Genomic DNA, 15,260 nt, shown 5'->3' with positions numbered 1-15,260 from the left:
TATGTTCCTCCCTTAATGTCAGAGACTAAGTTTCACACCTACACAGAACCACAGGCAAAATTATAGTTTTGTATATTCTAATTTTTATGTTTTTGGACAACAGACGAGAAGAGAAAAGGTTCTGGACTGAATGGTAACAAGCGTTACCCGAGTTCAATCGCCTCTTAATTTCCTCCTGAATCAGGTTTCGAACTGTTATCGTTGTTCACAAATATCTGAACTGTGCCACAGTTTCGAAACATCTGGACTGAAACTACTGTACGCTAATTTAACCACAATTACTTACTTCAGAAGAAGCCAGGTCGCTGCTCTTCCGATCTGACGAAAAGCATCTCACAGCTATTTTCTGGATCCTTGTGACATTCACTTCTCGGGGACAGTCACACATTAACACGTAGTGTTTATATGTTAGTTTCTTTATTTAATGGCACTGACCCTGCCAAGGGCACTGAGCCACACAGTTCCATGTTTCCCCAGGTTTCATTTTGTTTGACGTGCGTTTTGAATCGTCTATAACATCGTAGTTAAAAGTTCATGGCCTTCTTCTATACAACTTGCACATTAGTTAAGATTTAAATCAATTTCTGCTAAGAGCACCAAGAAGTTACATACAGCACAGCACAACACCACGGAGCCTGAGCTACATCTACATAGTTATTAGGTATTTGAACGAGGTGAGGTAGTAGGAGTTGGGAATTCTGACTGTTTCTCCTGTATTACTCTGTTCCTCCGCCCTTGAACTCAGCCTTTTCCATCCCCCCTTCTCCACACGGTGTTTAACAAATAATTACAGCTCTCGGAGTTAAGGAACATCACTTGTAACGGTACAAGACCGGTTTCGAATTTTGGTAAAGATGTTTAAGCGTCACCATGGCCGCGCTATTGCTCAAGTTGTTAGTCACTGGTTTCCCACAGCGGCGGTCTGGGTTCGATCCCGGGTCGGTCAAGTGAGATTTGTGGTGGACAAAGTGGCGCTGGGGCAGGTTTTCTCCGAGTGCTTCGGTTTCCCCTGCCAATCTTCATTCCACCAATTGCTCCACAATCACCCTCACACATCATCTGGGGCTGGTACAATAGGCCAGAAGTGGCCGTAGTGCAAGGGACTTAGTCCCACTCCACTAGCAATAAAAAAAAGCGTCACCATTTTAAGACCTAGGCAATGGAGAAAATACTTCACAAGTGCTGTGAGCAGGTTTTAGACGGAAGTCAGTCATTTTACCCGCTGTATCAGTGCTTCCGGTGTCCATTGCGGAACAGGTTCGGCGGGCCTCAGAGTCGGTCTGGACTTGAAGGTGAAGATAGAAAGTTCTGAACTTATCGAACACAGAATAACGGCCTCCAAGTCACCGTACTGACTGACAGATCCCGCCCCATCTTTATATTCGTACTTTATTCACTGTTACGAATATTTTCTGATAAAATTGATATTATAATGGAGGCCACATAAGACCAGGAGCCGGATTAGGGCAGTCGGTATAGCGACTGGCTACGGGCTGGACGACCAAGGGGTCGGAGTTCGAGTCCCGGTAGGGTCAAGAATTTCCTCTTCTCCACGTCGTCCAAATCGGCTCTGGGGCGCACCCAACCGCGTATTAAATGGGTACCGTGGGCTCTTTCCCTGGGGGTAAAGTGGCAGGGGTGTGAAGCTGACAACTCACCTCTAACTACTGCCGAGGTAAAGAAAATGTGGATGTATACATTCAATCCCCCATACGCCTTCATGGCGTAGTGCTTAATTCACCTTTTTACCATATAGGACTACGGTAAATTCGAAAGAAAATTGTTCCTGCGCTTAATCAATTAAGCACTAAGCCATGAAGACGTGTGGGGGAGTGGAGGTATAGCTCAATTCTTGACCTCGGCATTAGATGGAGGTGAATGGTCAGTTTCACGCGGCGGCCGCTTTGCCCTCCGAGGAAAGAGCACCCAGTACACATTGTATATGACGGTGCGTGTTCCCCAGAACCGATCTCGGCCGTGCAAAGTACAGAAAAATCCGTTGCCCCTGTCGTGAATCCACTGTCAAGACCGTCGCTTACCAATATGAGTCTAGAACATTAGCGACACTGCATGTGCTCAGCAGTGCTGATATTATGCAAGACACTAAGATGAAGGACAGTAGAAATTATGAATGCAAAAACTACAGCAGCTAGATCTGTTCCCTGCGGCGTAGCTGCTAGGATCAGAACTGGTAGGAACAGCGAGGTACACTGACCTACTTTATGAGCTGTGGTAATCTGATCGGCTAGAAAATGTCGTCTATTATATAGGTCTACATGCACATAGTTGGATTATACGGCGCTATGGTGCAGGGTGTTCTTCAAACGCTGATGGTCTCACAGCTAATCAAAAAATGTTCTGACTTCTATGGAATCAAAATTTTCATTGTTGTGCCTTCAACAGCGAATCACTGAAATCTATCCAAATAAAAAAGTAAAGTTATCCCCGTAACAGGCCGTGGAGGCCCATAGGATTCTGAGACGTCGAGGCTCCCACATTTTCCCTAGGCACTAAGTTCACAGAAGGCGGTGAGTTTGTTTACCCCCATGAAGATTTCTGGTACTCATTTCTGTTAGAGGCTGAGTCGACGACTCCAGGTCCATAGTGCTGCTGGAAGGATTAGGTCAATTGAAAAATCAAGTGACCTCATCGGGAATCGAACCCGCGACCTTCCGACTTGTAGCATAATACCTCAACCAACTACACTACTGCGTGCCCCTTGAACTCTATTCTGGGTCAATTTAAATGAATTCATATCTCTACACCGTATTTCTTTCAGGTTACAACATTAGCAATACGTGAACAAACTGATCAGATATGGTTGTCCTTGTTTACCACAGGATAGCTCAGTCGGTATAGCGACTAGGCTACAAGGTGGACAACTGGGGTTCGATTCCCGACAGGGGAAGGACAGTATTATCGTCTCCATATGGTCTAGACGGGCTCTGGTGCTTACCCAGCCTCATATCCAATGGGTGCCGAGGGCCTTAGCTCCGAGAGTAAAGCGACAGGGACGTGAAACTAACCACTGTCTTCTATCTAGTGCCAGGGTTAAGAATGGTGGAGCTATGCCTCCACCCCCCCATACCTTCATGGCATATTGTTTAGTTGCATAATTAAGTACACGGCTAACTTTATTCTTACCATTGATGGGTTCAGTGACGGGGTGTTATGAACCGGGTAATGAGCCATAGGTTCCGTAAAAGCGAGGAATATCCAGACCAGCTGAGCCACGACTTATCTTCCCTAGGACATTTCTGCATGCCATAAGTCCCTTTTTCAGGTTTTTCTGATTTAGCGTGCTGATAATATACAGTGTTTGAAATAGGCTCTTTTCCAGTTCTTTACTTCCAAAGTATGCAGTTAGGTGCGTGTTTAGAAGAAAGGTCGACAGCTTTCTGTGTCCGGGAAGCGGCAATCGCAAGGAAATGATAGTGCCAGTACAAGCGTAACTGCTGAAGCTACAAGAATTTCGAAAGTCTTGCTTATAAAAGTATTTCTGCGATAAATTGTGTGGGTAAGCTATATTGGCCTTAATTTGTGGCCTGTACTGAAATTTTTTCACTGTAAATTATAATAGTAATAAGTCCAATAATATAATTTTATGAACGTCGGATAGCTGATTACAGTGGCCGTGCGGTCTAAGACATGAACTGTCTTCACTCGCTCGAACGCTGCGATAATGGGTTCGAATCCCACTCAAGGCAAGGATGTCTGTGTGCGTTTATTCAGTGTATGTGTTGTCCTGTGCGTAGGTGGAGGCTTTGCGAATGGCTGATCACCCGTCCAAGAGTCCTACCGACTGTGTAAAAAAGATTATGAAACTGATGAAGAAACCAGGGCCCATCAAAGGGCTTTAGGACCACTGATGAGTGAATGAGTGAAATGTCGGATAAGCCATACGGGATCTGAGGTTCTCTCGTTACTGTCTTCTGCAAGGTAGTTCTTTTAGGTTTATTTTAGTTTCTTGTGGCGGGGTGAGACTGAGTCCACTTGGTACGTCGGCCACTAACTGGCCTACTGTACCAGTCCGAGATGATAGATGATCATGAATGTGGAGCAGTCGGTGGAATGAGAGTTGGCAGGGGAAACTGAAGTACTCGGAGGAAATCTACCGCAGTGCCACTTTGTCCACTATAAATCCAACATGACCTGACCTCGGTTCGCAATCGGGCCGCCGCGGTGGGAGCTGGCGACTAACCGCCTGAGCTATGGCATGGCACTTCTGGGATGTAACGCTCTGTATAGTCTTGTATGTACTTACTGACGTTTCGGAGGAACGTGCTGCTTCCATTTGCAAGGTAGATGAGTCTGGGAAATAGGTAAATATCTACTAGACTATAAGGACGTCACGACGCAGCAGAGATAATCTTCAAGACAGAACGTTTCGACTTCATAATATCAACAGTAAATATTCTGACGCTGGGAGCGTGAATATTAATCAGTGTGAGAATAGATCTCCTGTTTCCTGGCCTGTAATGCGACCGGTCGAAATTAAGATTAACATATGTAAAACCATTTGCTTGAATCTAAATAGTGAAGCGGTTTTGTGGCACGTGTGTTGCATTGCCCCACGCTTAGTGTTTCTACAGACATCCGCTAGTGTGGCAGTGTTGTTCACAATTCTAGAGCTACATTGGAAAAAAAAAAGGACGTCACAAGAGATTCAGCATCTGTCAGTTGCCAGGGAAACAGTAAATGTTCCAGTTTTGGTATGTAAACTTCAATGTTCCGACAATTCTTAGACCTGTCTATGCAATAAGCCACTGCAACATTCGTTAAGCCTTTAATTGAAATTACAACTTCATTGAGTTTCAAAATCGCAAAAGAATAATTATTCTCTCGTAAAAGAGACCACTGGGAAGACCAAAGCGTAGGTGGGTGGACAACATTAGAATGGAAATTAGAGAGATAGGATGGGATGGTATGGATTTGATTGATCTGGCTCAGGATAGGGACCAGTTGAGGCCTCTTGTGAACACGGTAATGAACTTTCTGTTTCCATAAAATGCTGATAAATTCTTGAGTAGCTGCACAATTGGCGGCTTCTCAAGAAGGGCTCAGCTCCATTAGTGAGTGAAAATAAAATTCGGGTCTATTATTGACTCCAAAATCCTTCAATCTTTATTTCGCTACTATTTTCCCCCGGGATTGCTGGGTTTTTGGACTGTGTCAATCGTTCTGTATTCTAAATGACAAGAATAATACAACGTTTCGGAAACTGGATCTGTTTCCGTCTTCAGGTTAGGAGTGGGAGACACCTACTCTGTTGGCTCCGATAGAAAGAGCTAACCTGTCACTGGATAATCCACGTCAGCATAACTACAGCTATATAACCTGAGACACGATCTTCAGCTCAGTGATTATCCCCAAGGTTTCATTCACTCAGTTATTAATTCCAAGGGTAGCAGTCGTCCGAACTATTACGAAACACCTCTGAGTCCTCTGTGTATCCCCTGTGTGAAGGGTATTTCAGAACGGTTTAATCTTATAGGGAATAGACACAACATTAGGACGATCTTCAAAACTAAACACACACTTATGTTTTCGCTCATGTAAACCAGGCCGGAAAGAGATCCACAACAGACATCACAGTGAATGTACAGCAGTCCCTTCCGGATGTGGCGGAAGCTACATTGGCGAGACTGACAGACCTCTAGCCGTGCGGCTCCGTCAACATAGTGTCAGTCTCAAAGGTCTTTTAGAAAAATCAAAATTAGCCTAAAATGCTTATGAAGAGGATCATAGGGTATGCTGGGATGAAGCTATGATTTTGCAAATTTAAAGTAACAGTATGTTCCATGTGAAAAGTTTCACCAATCCGATCAGCGAACCCAGTTTCGGTATTTCTCCTTATCGGCAACGAGAGTAGGAACTCGCAGGACAGAGCAGTATGATGTGACAGATTTTTCGTTGGTACTTATAAGATTTTAGTTCTGCGCCCAAGCTTTTCCTTCTTTCCTTTCTGTCTTAATAAGCAGCGAGTAAAATTTTCTTTCGCCGATCATAGTGGCCGCGCCGTCTTACATATGAACCATCTTCGCCCTCTCGAACGCTGGGATGTTGGGTTCAAATCCAAGCCGAAGCATGGATGTCTGTGTGCGTTTATTTTGTCGTTGTGTTGTTCTGTGTGTAGGTAGCGGCCTTGAATGGGCTGATACCACATCCAAGGGGTACTACCAACTGTGTAGATAAAGAAACTGAAAAGGCGGTCAAGGACCACAAGGGCTGTAGAGTCATATATAGATAAGATGCATGGATGGATAGATAGAGAGATAGATTTTCTTTCCCGTCCCAGACGCTGTACTTGTCTCAGAGTTGCTTTCTGGAATGACTATCAGGTAATGAGAAGTACGAGTTTATTTAGATTGCATGAATATAAGATGCAATATTTTACAAATACGTTTCATAAGGTCTGAACATTCGAGGTATTCTTTATCTTAAGTTTCGGCGCAGAGGACTGGAACTTCTCAGCAACCCATACACGTTTCTGGGGGAAAAAAAGAAAAAAAAAACATTATGTTCCTTGAGGTTCATGGGTGGGAATCCTATTGTTAAAATAAACGCAGTTCCGAGCAGCAAAGTTTGTATTGCAGCCAAATGTTAGTAAGTTCCTGTGTGGAATGTATATCGTTTGATCCTTGCCACACACAACTGATCTACTCAAACTTGGTGTAACCTCAACTTTGTTTCACTTTAAAGAATTTGACTAACTAACTAATTCCATGGAGCTGAGTTCTTCTTGGGAAACCGCCAGTCATTCAGCTACTCAAGAATTTCCCAATATTTTATAGAAACAGAAGGTTCATTGTCGTGTTAAAAAAAGATCGATCCACTGGTCCCTATCCTGAGCCAGATGAATCCACTCAATACCACATCATCTTATCTCTCTAAGATTTTAAAAGTTTGATTGGGGTAAAAATTATTAACCGATTTCTGACTACTCCTAAGCTTCATTCGTGGTTACCATATCAAGGTTAGCCAAGATGAGGCAGCTGAACCTCAACGAACAGGCAACTACCAATACTGCAAATCTGAGCATTATTCATAAGGTGTTGCACTTACAGTGAGACTAGTATACGAGTAACTACTGTGTTGAACTCCGTTGCCAGGATAAGACTACTGAAGACTCAGAACCTTAGTGCGTGTGTAGCGGTGAAGCGTAAAGTGCGGAAATTCGCGGAAGCGTTGTATTTCCTGTAATTATGAGTTGAAAGAATAAGTACAATAAATCCAAAGATTCAATCCAAATCCCGTCAATAGTCACTCATACTATCCATCCATCTGTCTATGGCTCTACAGTCCTTTTCTCGGATCTTTGCCTCTTTTCAGTTTCTTAACTCTATACACAACCGGTAGGATCTTTTCGACGGGGATCAGCCAGTCGTAAGGCCGCTACCTACACACAGAACAACACAAATGGAGAATAAACGCATACAGATAACCATGCCTTGAGTAGGATTCGAACCCTTGATCCCACCGTTGGAGTAATCGAAGACAATTCATGCCTTAGACCGCGCGGTCACTGTGATCGACAGTCACTCATACACTGCAGTCACCTGCTCAAGCTGGTTCCTTGTTTGCGGATTTTTTACCCTGAAGATGGAGGCGATACTTTCCTTCGAAACGTCGGTTCACACAAGATCTACACGCGCCACATACCAGAAGACGGCATTGTTGATACTGTATACATTATTTGAAGAATTTCATTCTTTAAAGCTTTAAGTTATATCTATAGAGTTAAGCACCATCGCTTCTTTGTTCAGTAGTGTCTAACGCAGAATCTGTAGTTGTATCTGGCTTCAATGGTTCATTAGCTATGGCCGTTGTTATAGCTGAATGCAGATTTCTCGCGTCCGCCATATTGCTGTTTATGTTTTGCAGAATAGTCACAATAGCAGTTGAATACATTTCGAAGATTTATCACACAAAATGTAAGGACTCTACATTAAGTGGGATTTGTGTCACTTCCATTTGAAAAATTTTAAAGGCAGTCATAATACTATGAAGTTATTGATTGTACCATATTAAAATTTAAAACGTAGGATGGCCTCTATTGGTATGATATTCACACAAAATTCAATGGCACTGTCTCTTGGTTCTAAAACCCAACAGACAAATGGACAAGACTCTACCATAAGACCATCTATCCTCGTATTGAAAGTTGGCTAAATAGTGAAATAAACTTCATACAATAATAATTACTGGATATTTTCACATCTCATTCTAAAACAAAACAAAATAAATATAAAAACCAAAAACACGCAGACCTAACTAACGATTCCCATTCTATGAATGACGTAATATGCACTGCAAAAGGCATTTTTTTTCTGATTTGAATTATTTGGAGATTTAACGTTAAGTAAAAAACTGTTTTGCCACCATTTTGTAATCTCAAGTATACAAACAAACCATTGCAAGAATATATATCTGTTTTTATCACAATTCAGCACGGAGAAGTTTAACTAATAGTCCAAATCTTCTTTCCCACGTAGATCATTTTCTGTAATGTGAATAAACCTATAGTGCTGATAACATATTTACTTTTTCTACAGACTCAATGGCCGACACGACACCTAGCGGCCCTGAGCCGAAACACGCGTCCGTAAAACCCAAGAGAGATGAAGGAGAGACGGAGGACCCTATTTCTCAGGCTGTGGGCGAGTATGGGCGGTGGCAGCTTCAACTTACATTCTTCTTGTCGCTCTTCAACATTCCCTGCACGTGGCATATATTCGCCCTCACGTTCCAGTCCCTCCCGTCAGATTTCTGGTGCGCGAAACCTCACCTCGCGAACATTTCGGTGGACGAGTGGAGAAACATCTCTCATATATTAAGCACAAAGGTAATATCTCTCTGCTCTCTGCTCCTGAATTACTCTGACTACAACCGCAGCTATATAGCAACATCCACGAGTGACACGAATCACGCCCTTTTTATCATCCTTGATTTCAATTCAGTTCTTTATTATCTATGTGCTGATCCAACAGCCACAAGGCCAATTACAGACACAGTACGGTGTAGATAAAAGTAGTCACATACTGGACAAACACAACATAAAGTCAAAGACTAATTAAAGGTAAGCATTTTAGGAAAACCACATTAATGCATATAAGGAAACAAACAAAATACTACTACTACTACTACTACTACTACTACTACTACTACTACTACTACTACTACTACTACTACTACTACTACTACTACTACTACTACTACTACTAATAATAATAATAATAATAATAATAATAATAATAATAATTTCATTATCACAAATCTAAGTTACTATTGACAATTGAGAAATGTGAAGTATACATATTTAGAAATAATAATAATAATTCAGTTTAATCCTAGTTTATGTTCCTGCAAATAGTAGTGATTAATAATATTATAAAAGACGATTGAGGAGAACGTTCCTTGCCCCGAATATGTCAACGTCCCTGCAGACAATATTAGCAGCTAATACACGTCTAGCAGAGGGACAATTTTTGCATGAAGAGCAAACAGTGAAGAATGCAAAGTCTCTGATATACCGAGCAGGAACTCAGAGACCAACTGATATGAACACAATAATAAAATTTGTTGAATGTATTACCAAGTACTTCTTCTTTTCAGTATGTAGCTTTCTCTAATGCCTCCTCTCTCGGGTCCAAATAACTTCTTGAGAATATTTATGTGACATCTTCACCTTTCTGTTTTATTTAATTTGTTGCACTGAACGGCTTCCTCAGCTTCTGTTCTGAAACAGATCTGAAGGATAGGAACCGGCCTAAACGGCTTAAACTAAACTGAAAGCATGTTACACATGAGCAGTTACATAATATGTCGAGTCCTTTACAAAATGAGAACTCCCAGCAAGCGTTATCCTGCCATATGTTTGTTTCTCCTAAGGACGGCAAGGACAGCTACAATCCCTGCCATATCTGGGATGTGGATTACTCAGCAGCTACATTCTCTGGACACAACAACTCTAGCAGGGCTTGCACCCAATGGCAGTTTGACAGCACCGAGTCTGGAGAAACCATCACTGAGAAGGTGAGGTCTTCACATTGAACTGATGGGCGTAAAAGAAATGTATAAACCGGAGGTAATGTTTGTTGTCCGCATTTCTTCTTCGAAATTACTGACTGGTATTCGATGAAGTTTGGATTAGAAGCTCTACGTCGAAATCCAGCTGGTTCTTTTCTGTTTAACATAAACCTGCTTTATATGAAGCTCAAATCGAATTATATATAAACTACAGAATCAATCCCATTTCAAGTTATAGGATTAATAACTTATATGAACTCCATGGAACAGAGATGTTCTTGAGAAGCTGGTAGTTGCTCAGAGAGTTAACACGTTCCTCGCCTCCTATGACACGCGAAGGATCATTATTGTGTTCATAACAGCCCGGCAGAGTCTTGTGATTTCAATCCATATTTTACACTTTTCTTACTTAAGATCCACTTCAGTATTTCCCTTCTCTCCACGAATACGTTTGTGAAGTGGTCTCTTTCCTCCAGGCTTTCACAATTAAATTTCTGAATTTTCTGTTGCATAAGCCGCGACAAACAGTCTGCTCTACTTCCAGGACCCATTTCGTATCCACGACCCGTTTCATTCAGAATAGCCGGTTTAGGGATCGAGATTCCAAATCTGGATTTCAGAAATGCGAGGCACGAATAGTAACTGCTCATCCCAGCTGTTCGATTGCCAGATTTCTGTTTCACACAACATACCGTATAAATTGGACACAATTTCACATACCCCGTTTGATATCAGAAGGTAAGAGTTCGCTCTTAGCTGTTCACAGATATTGTTTCTGGGTCAATGATGAAATAATCATGTCTCTGGTTTTTGCATTTTGTACTCACATGACACTGAACTTTTAATTGTGACGAAGGCCACAAGCGCAGTGAATGTATTCCTTTGTATCTGCAGCGATTGAACGCAGGAGTTTAGAGGACAACGTAAGCTCGGCGTCTCTTGGACCCAGTTTCGGAACATATATCTTAGAATGTGAGTTGTAAGCATGGGAGGTGGATGAAAGTGTCTCGACGCGGGTTGGTAGACCCAATCAGCAGTGTTTTACATTCAAGAACTACTACCAGATTATGAGTCAGATAATTAAGAAGGTATTCATGTTAGGAGCTAAGCTTGGAGTACCCACTATCCAACATCATAACATCAAACACTGAAGAAAATAGATGTTTCAAGAAGCATTTCTAAAAAAACATTTTCATGAAAATGACGATAACTGACGACAAAGAGACTATTGCTGGCAGATCCACCTACCGGCGGAATCAGTACTACCTGCAACCGATATGTGCTGTGCCCGTCGGCGCACTATGTTACTATAATACCATGCAGCACTATAACAAATGTTATTACATGTATACGAGTATTTACCGGGGCGCATGAATAACTCTGTACGCATCCTCAATAGGAAGTCTGAAAATACCGCTGTTACACCTCACCTCCTTAAACCCATTTTGCGAAATTGTGAATCCATAATATGGAGAAAGTAAGTAGGATCACATGTCTATATGTCTTCATATGTCATTGGAATGGAGGAAAACAAAATACAGCGTAAGATAGGCAACAAATCTTCAGAAAACGCAGCGAATAAAAGTATTCTGCGACAATTCGGATCAAAATTACATTCACGAAGAAATTAATGGCACATAAAAGACAGGAAATGATTACTGTCAATCAGTTCATGATCCATCTCATATCTTGTCTTAAAATATAAATATTAAAATATACAAAACTGTAGTTTTATCTGTTGTTTTGCATGGATGAAAACGTAGCCATTTTACTTCTTGGATGAACATAGATTTAAGGCCTTTGAGTACAAAGAACTGTGGAGGATATCTGAAACACAGAGAGAGAATGGAAGAGGAAGATGGAGAAAATGTCACAATGAAATAATTCATAAGTTGTACTCTTCAACTAACGTCATTACAATCAACAATCGAAGGTTATATTTCTCCTGTTACTTCTTAGATCCAAATACTCTCTTCGGCACGGCATTCTCAAACACCTTAGTCTGTGTTCTTCTAACAGAGCGTAAGATCAAATTCCTTAGCTTAATATTGTGTCATATGACTGATAACACAGCAACCATAAAGATGTTGAAAAAAAGGATTTCAGTTTGTTTCATAGAGGTTTCCTGCACATAATTTGCGACAGTAAGAAATACATTTTGATCGTCTCACTATAAGGGGAGCCGGGATAGCTCAGTCAGTATAGCGACTGGCTACGGGCTGGACGACTGAGGGTCGGATTTCGAGTCCCGGTAGTGTCAAAAATTTTCTCTTCTCCATGACGTCTAGACCGACTCTGGGGTCCACCCAACATACTATCCCATGGGTACCGGGGGATCTTTCCTCGGAGGTAAAGCGGCCGGGGCGTGAATCTGACCACTCACCTTCAGCTAGTGCCGAGGTGAAGAAAACGTGGATATACACATCCACTCCCCCATACGCCTTCACGGCATAGTGCTTAATTAGTTAACACAGGGACAACTTTATTTTTGCCTCACTATAAGATTTGTATGGGCAAGAAATGAACAATGAATTGTATAATTTGTTGCAGTGGCAACTGGTATGCGACAGAGCACAACTCGTGAATGTAGCGGAGATGATGTTCCTGGCCGGAGTGGCGGCCGGAGGTCTGGTTTCCGGCATGGTGTCCGACAGGTAGTAAAAACAAAGTCTGCATGTTTTACAGTCGGTCTCACACACGCTCCTTCTTGCCCGTCATTTTACCTGTGTCTCACAAGGACACTTCCCACATCCCTTCCTGAGTGTTCCTGGATTTCTATAGACTTATTTAAGTCCAATTATTTCCTCCTATGACCGGGATTTACAAAAGTAAGGTAAGGATTAGTGGCATTCATTTCAATCGACATGTCTCTGTGTTTCAGATGAACTTTATGGAACAAACCATAAAGTCCAGGCATTATTTGAATCAAAACAGCTATGTAATATTTTTATATGTTCCAAAAATTTCCTACTTTTGAAAATTACTGTCCTCTGGGGTGTAACAACTTGTAGTGTGGTTGAATTTAACGTGAGTGTCGGACGAAAATCCTGCCTCCATCTGATGGGAAGAAGTCAGCCGAGCGTTCAAGGTCAGTTATTCTATGGCTGACGGTGTCTCAGTCACCCCGTCTTGACTTTGAACTCCTTTTGTGGATCATGACCATATTTTGAGTCTCAAGACCATGAAATAGTAGCCATGGGGTGTCTTCTCTGACGAGGAAATGAGCCCTTCCTTTATTGGATATCTTCGTTCTTGTTATTGGTAGATATTCACAAATTTACAGCGTTCTTATATACAAAAGCCCTATGCATGTCAGCATATTCGGGATAGCCGAAGAATGACCGATGATGAAATTACACCTGAAATGGTGTGTCATTCACGAAAATAAGCCGACAAAGACCCACCCGAAAACATGTTATTCTGGTGTAATAAAGGAAACATGTAGACGATGAACAAATGGGCTGAAAATCAGGGCGATCGCAAAGAAAATTATCACATAAGTGTAACTACTGTACGATTATGCTGTCGAAACATAAAAGCCCTTTAATTGCTTATTTATATTCGTAATTTCTCAAACCATTATGTAAATTACTCAGCATAGTCGTGTGTTAGTCAGTGGTCATTTCTTGTATTTGGAAGGCGATAACGTAGTTAGTTGAGGCACTATACCACAAGCTGGAAGGTCGCGGGTTCGAGCACAGATGAGGTGGATTTTTTTTTCTTCAATTTAGCTAACTTTTTAACCGCATTATGCCTCTGGGGTCGACTCAGCCTCTAACAGAAATGAGTACCAGGAAACTTTCTGGGGGTAACTGGCGGCCGGCGCGTAGGGCTGACAACCTTACCGCCATCTGTGAGTCGAGTGTCTAGAGAAAATGTGTGCCTCGAGTCTCACAACCATATGGACCTTCACGGCGTGTTACAGGGATAGCTTTTTATTTAGCTTTTACCATATCTGAATCCCATCAATGCTGATAGAATTCGTTGCTTTCGTAAGATCCTTCAAGATAATACATACTCGTACCTCGCGCGCTGCCGTTACTCACGAGACACCAGCACCCACAATTGACTCAGAGGGAAGTAGAAAACAAACTCAACCTCAACATTTAGTCTCTTTACTCTGGGTAACTTATTTCACGTGCTCATTAAAGTGTCACAAACTTATTTCTCGAGAGGGAGCTGTTCTGGAAAATATCTGGACCTAAATCGGAGTATGTATGAAAGAAATGCATAAAGAAACTTCAGTGAATTCCAACTTAAGTTTAACCGGAAAACTTGAATGGAAAAGACCACTTGCAAGACTTACGTAGATTTATAAAGATAATCTTGAAATGGATCTTAGACAAGCAGGACTGGGTAAAACTGCCTTTGAAAAAGATCTGATAGCGGAGGAAACAAAAATTCTTTTTATAAACTAAAAATAGATGGCAGCGGTGGGATTCGAACCCACGCCTCCGAAGAGACTGGTGCCTTAAACCAGCGCCTTAGACCGCTCGGCCACGCTACCCACATTCTGTAAGATTTAAGGAAAGAAACATACACTTCAGTCTGTTTTCAAATCTTATCTTTGCAGTACAGGCTATCAGTGTCTCCATCACGTGTACGCTTAAGTAACATCTGTGCAACCGGATATATACATGCAGGAAGAAACAGCAACCAACAGTGATAAAAGCAAACACCGAACTCTATGGATCGTAGTCCTTCTAGAAAAGCTAATAATCGCTTAGCTAGACAAAATATTTTCCGCCTTTTATGGGATCCTAAAAATTATTATCGTGTTCATAGGTGGCTTCTACTGGTACCTCAAATATAAAATTTGATCAAAATCAGTCCACCCGTTCTGGAGTTGACACTGTATAATAATTATTTTTCTTTAATTATTTCGAGAACCGTGAAATTTACGGGGAAAAATATATTGAAATTAAAGTACGTATTTCATTTTTCTTCGATACACTTATTCTAAACTCCCTTCTCTCCGCTATACAGCACACCCAGCGCTTTACTAGCGATCTCTCTCCAGATTCGCCCAGAAACGCGTCTACCCTACGTCGTCACAAAACATTCCCGTCGCTTTTGTCCGATTTTAAGAAAAACTGGAATGCGTCGACAAGATTTAGTAAAACTTCTCAGTATCAAATTTCACGAAAATATTGTCACTTGTAGGGGTGACTAAAGACGGGGTTCGGATTGGTAATCGGATTTATTGACCATTTACAGTCATAACTACAAAT

General features: G+C 41.7%; 2 protein-coding genes and 1 non-coding gene across 7 annotated transcripts in view; 1 reads left to right on the top strand and 2 right to left on the bottom strand.

Moving 5' to 3' along the window:
* Positions 1–688, bottom strand: part of LOC111862107 (organic cation transporter protein) — a 105,088-nt gene extending 104,400 nt beyond the window's left edge. Inside the window, exon 1 of the mRNA XM_023847232.2 lies at positions 287–688. The gene's annotated coding sequence lies outside the window, so the exon portion shown is untranslated. The remainder of the gene's footprint in view (positions 1–286) is intronic.
* LOC111862106 (organic cation transporter protein) overlaps positions 1–15,260 on the top strand; it is a 103,120-nt gene that overhangs the window by 75,496 nt on the left and 12,364 nt on the right. For 3 of the 5 annotated variants that reach the window (XM_023847227.2, XM_023847228.2, XM_023847231.2), the window contains 3 exons: positions 8,556–8,845; positions 9,892–10,035; positions 12,580–12,683. In XM_023847227.2, coding sequence (XP_023702995.1) covers positions 8,556–8,845; positions 9,892–10,035; positions 12,580–12,683 — 538 coding nt within the window. Of the gene's footprint in view, positions 1–3,362; positions 3,518–3,755; positions 3,940–8,555; positions 8,846–9,891; positions 10,036–12,579; positions 12,684–15,260 lie in introns of those variants that run through there. The other 2 variants (XM_023847230.2, XM_023847229.2) reach the window with 2 other exon arrangements.
* Trnal-aag lies at positions 14,455–14,536 on the bottom strand. Its single transcript has one exon. It is a non-coding gene; the product is annotated as a tRNA-Leu (tRNA).

Source organism: Cryptotermes secundus, unplaced genomic scaffold (assembly GCF_002891405.2).
Source record: "Cryptotermes secundus unplaced genomic scaffold, Csec_1.0 scaffold645, whole genome shotgun sequence".
Taxonomy (NCBI): Eukaryota; Metazoa; Arthropoda; class Insecta; order Blattodea; family Kalotermitidae; genus Cryptotermes; species Cryptotermes secundus.
This window is presented reverse-complemented; position numbering and strand designations above follow the sequence as displayed.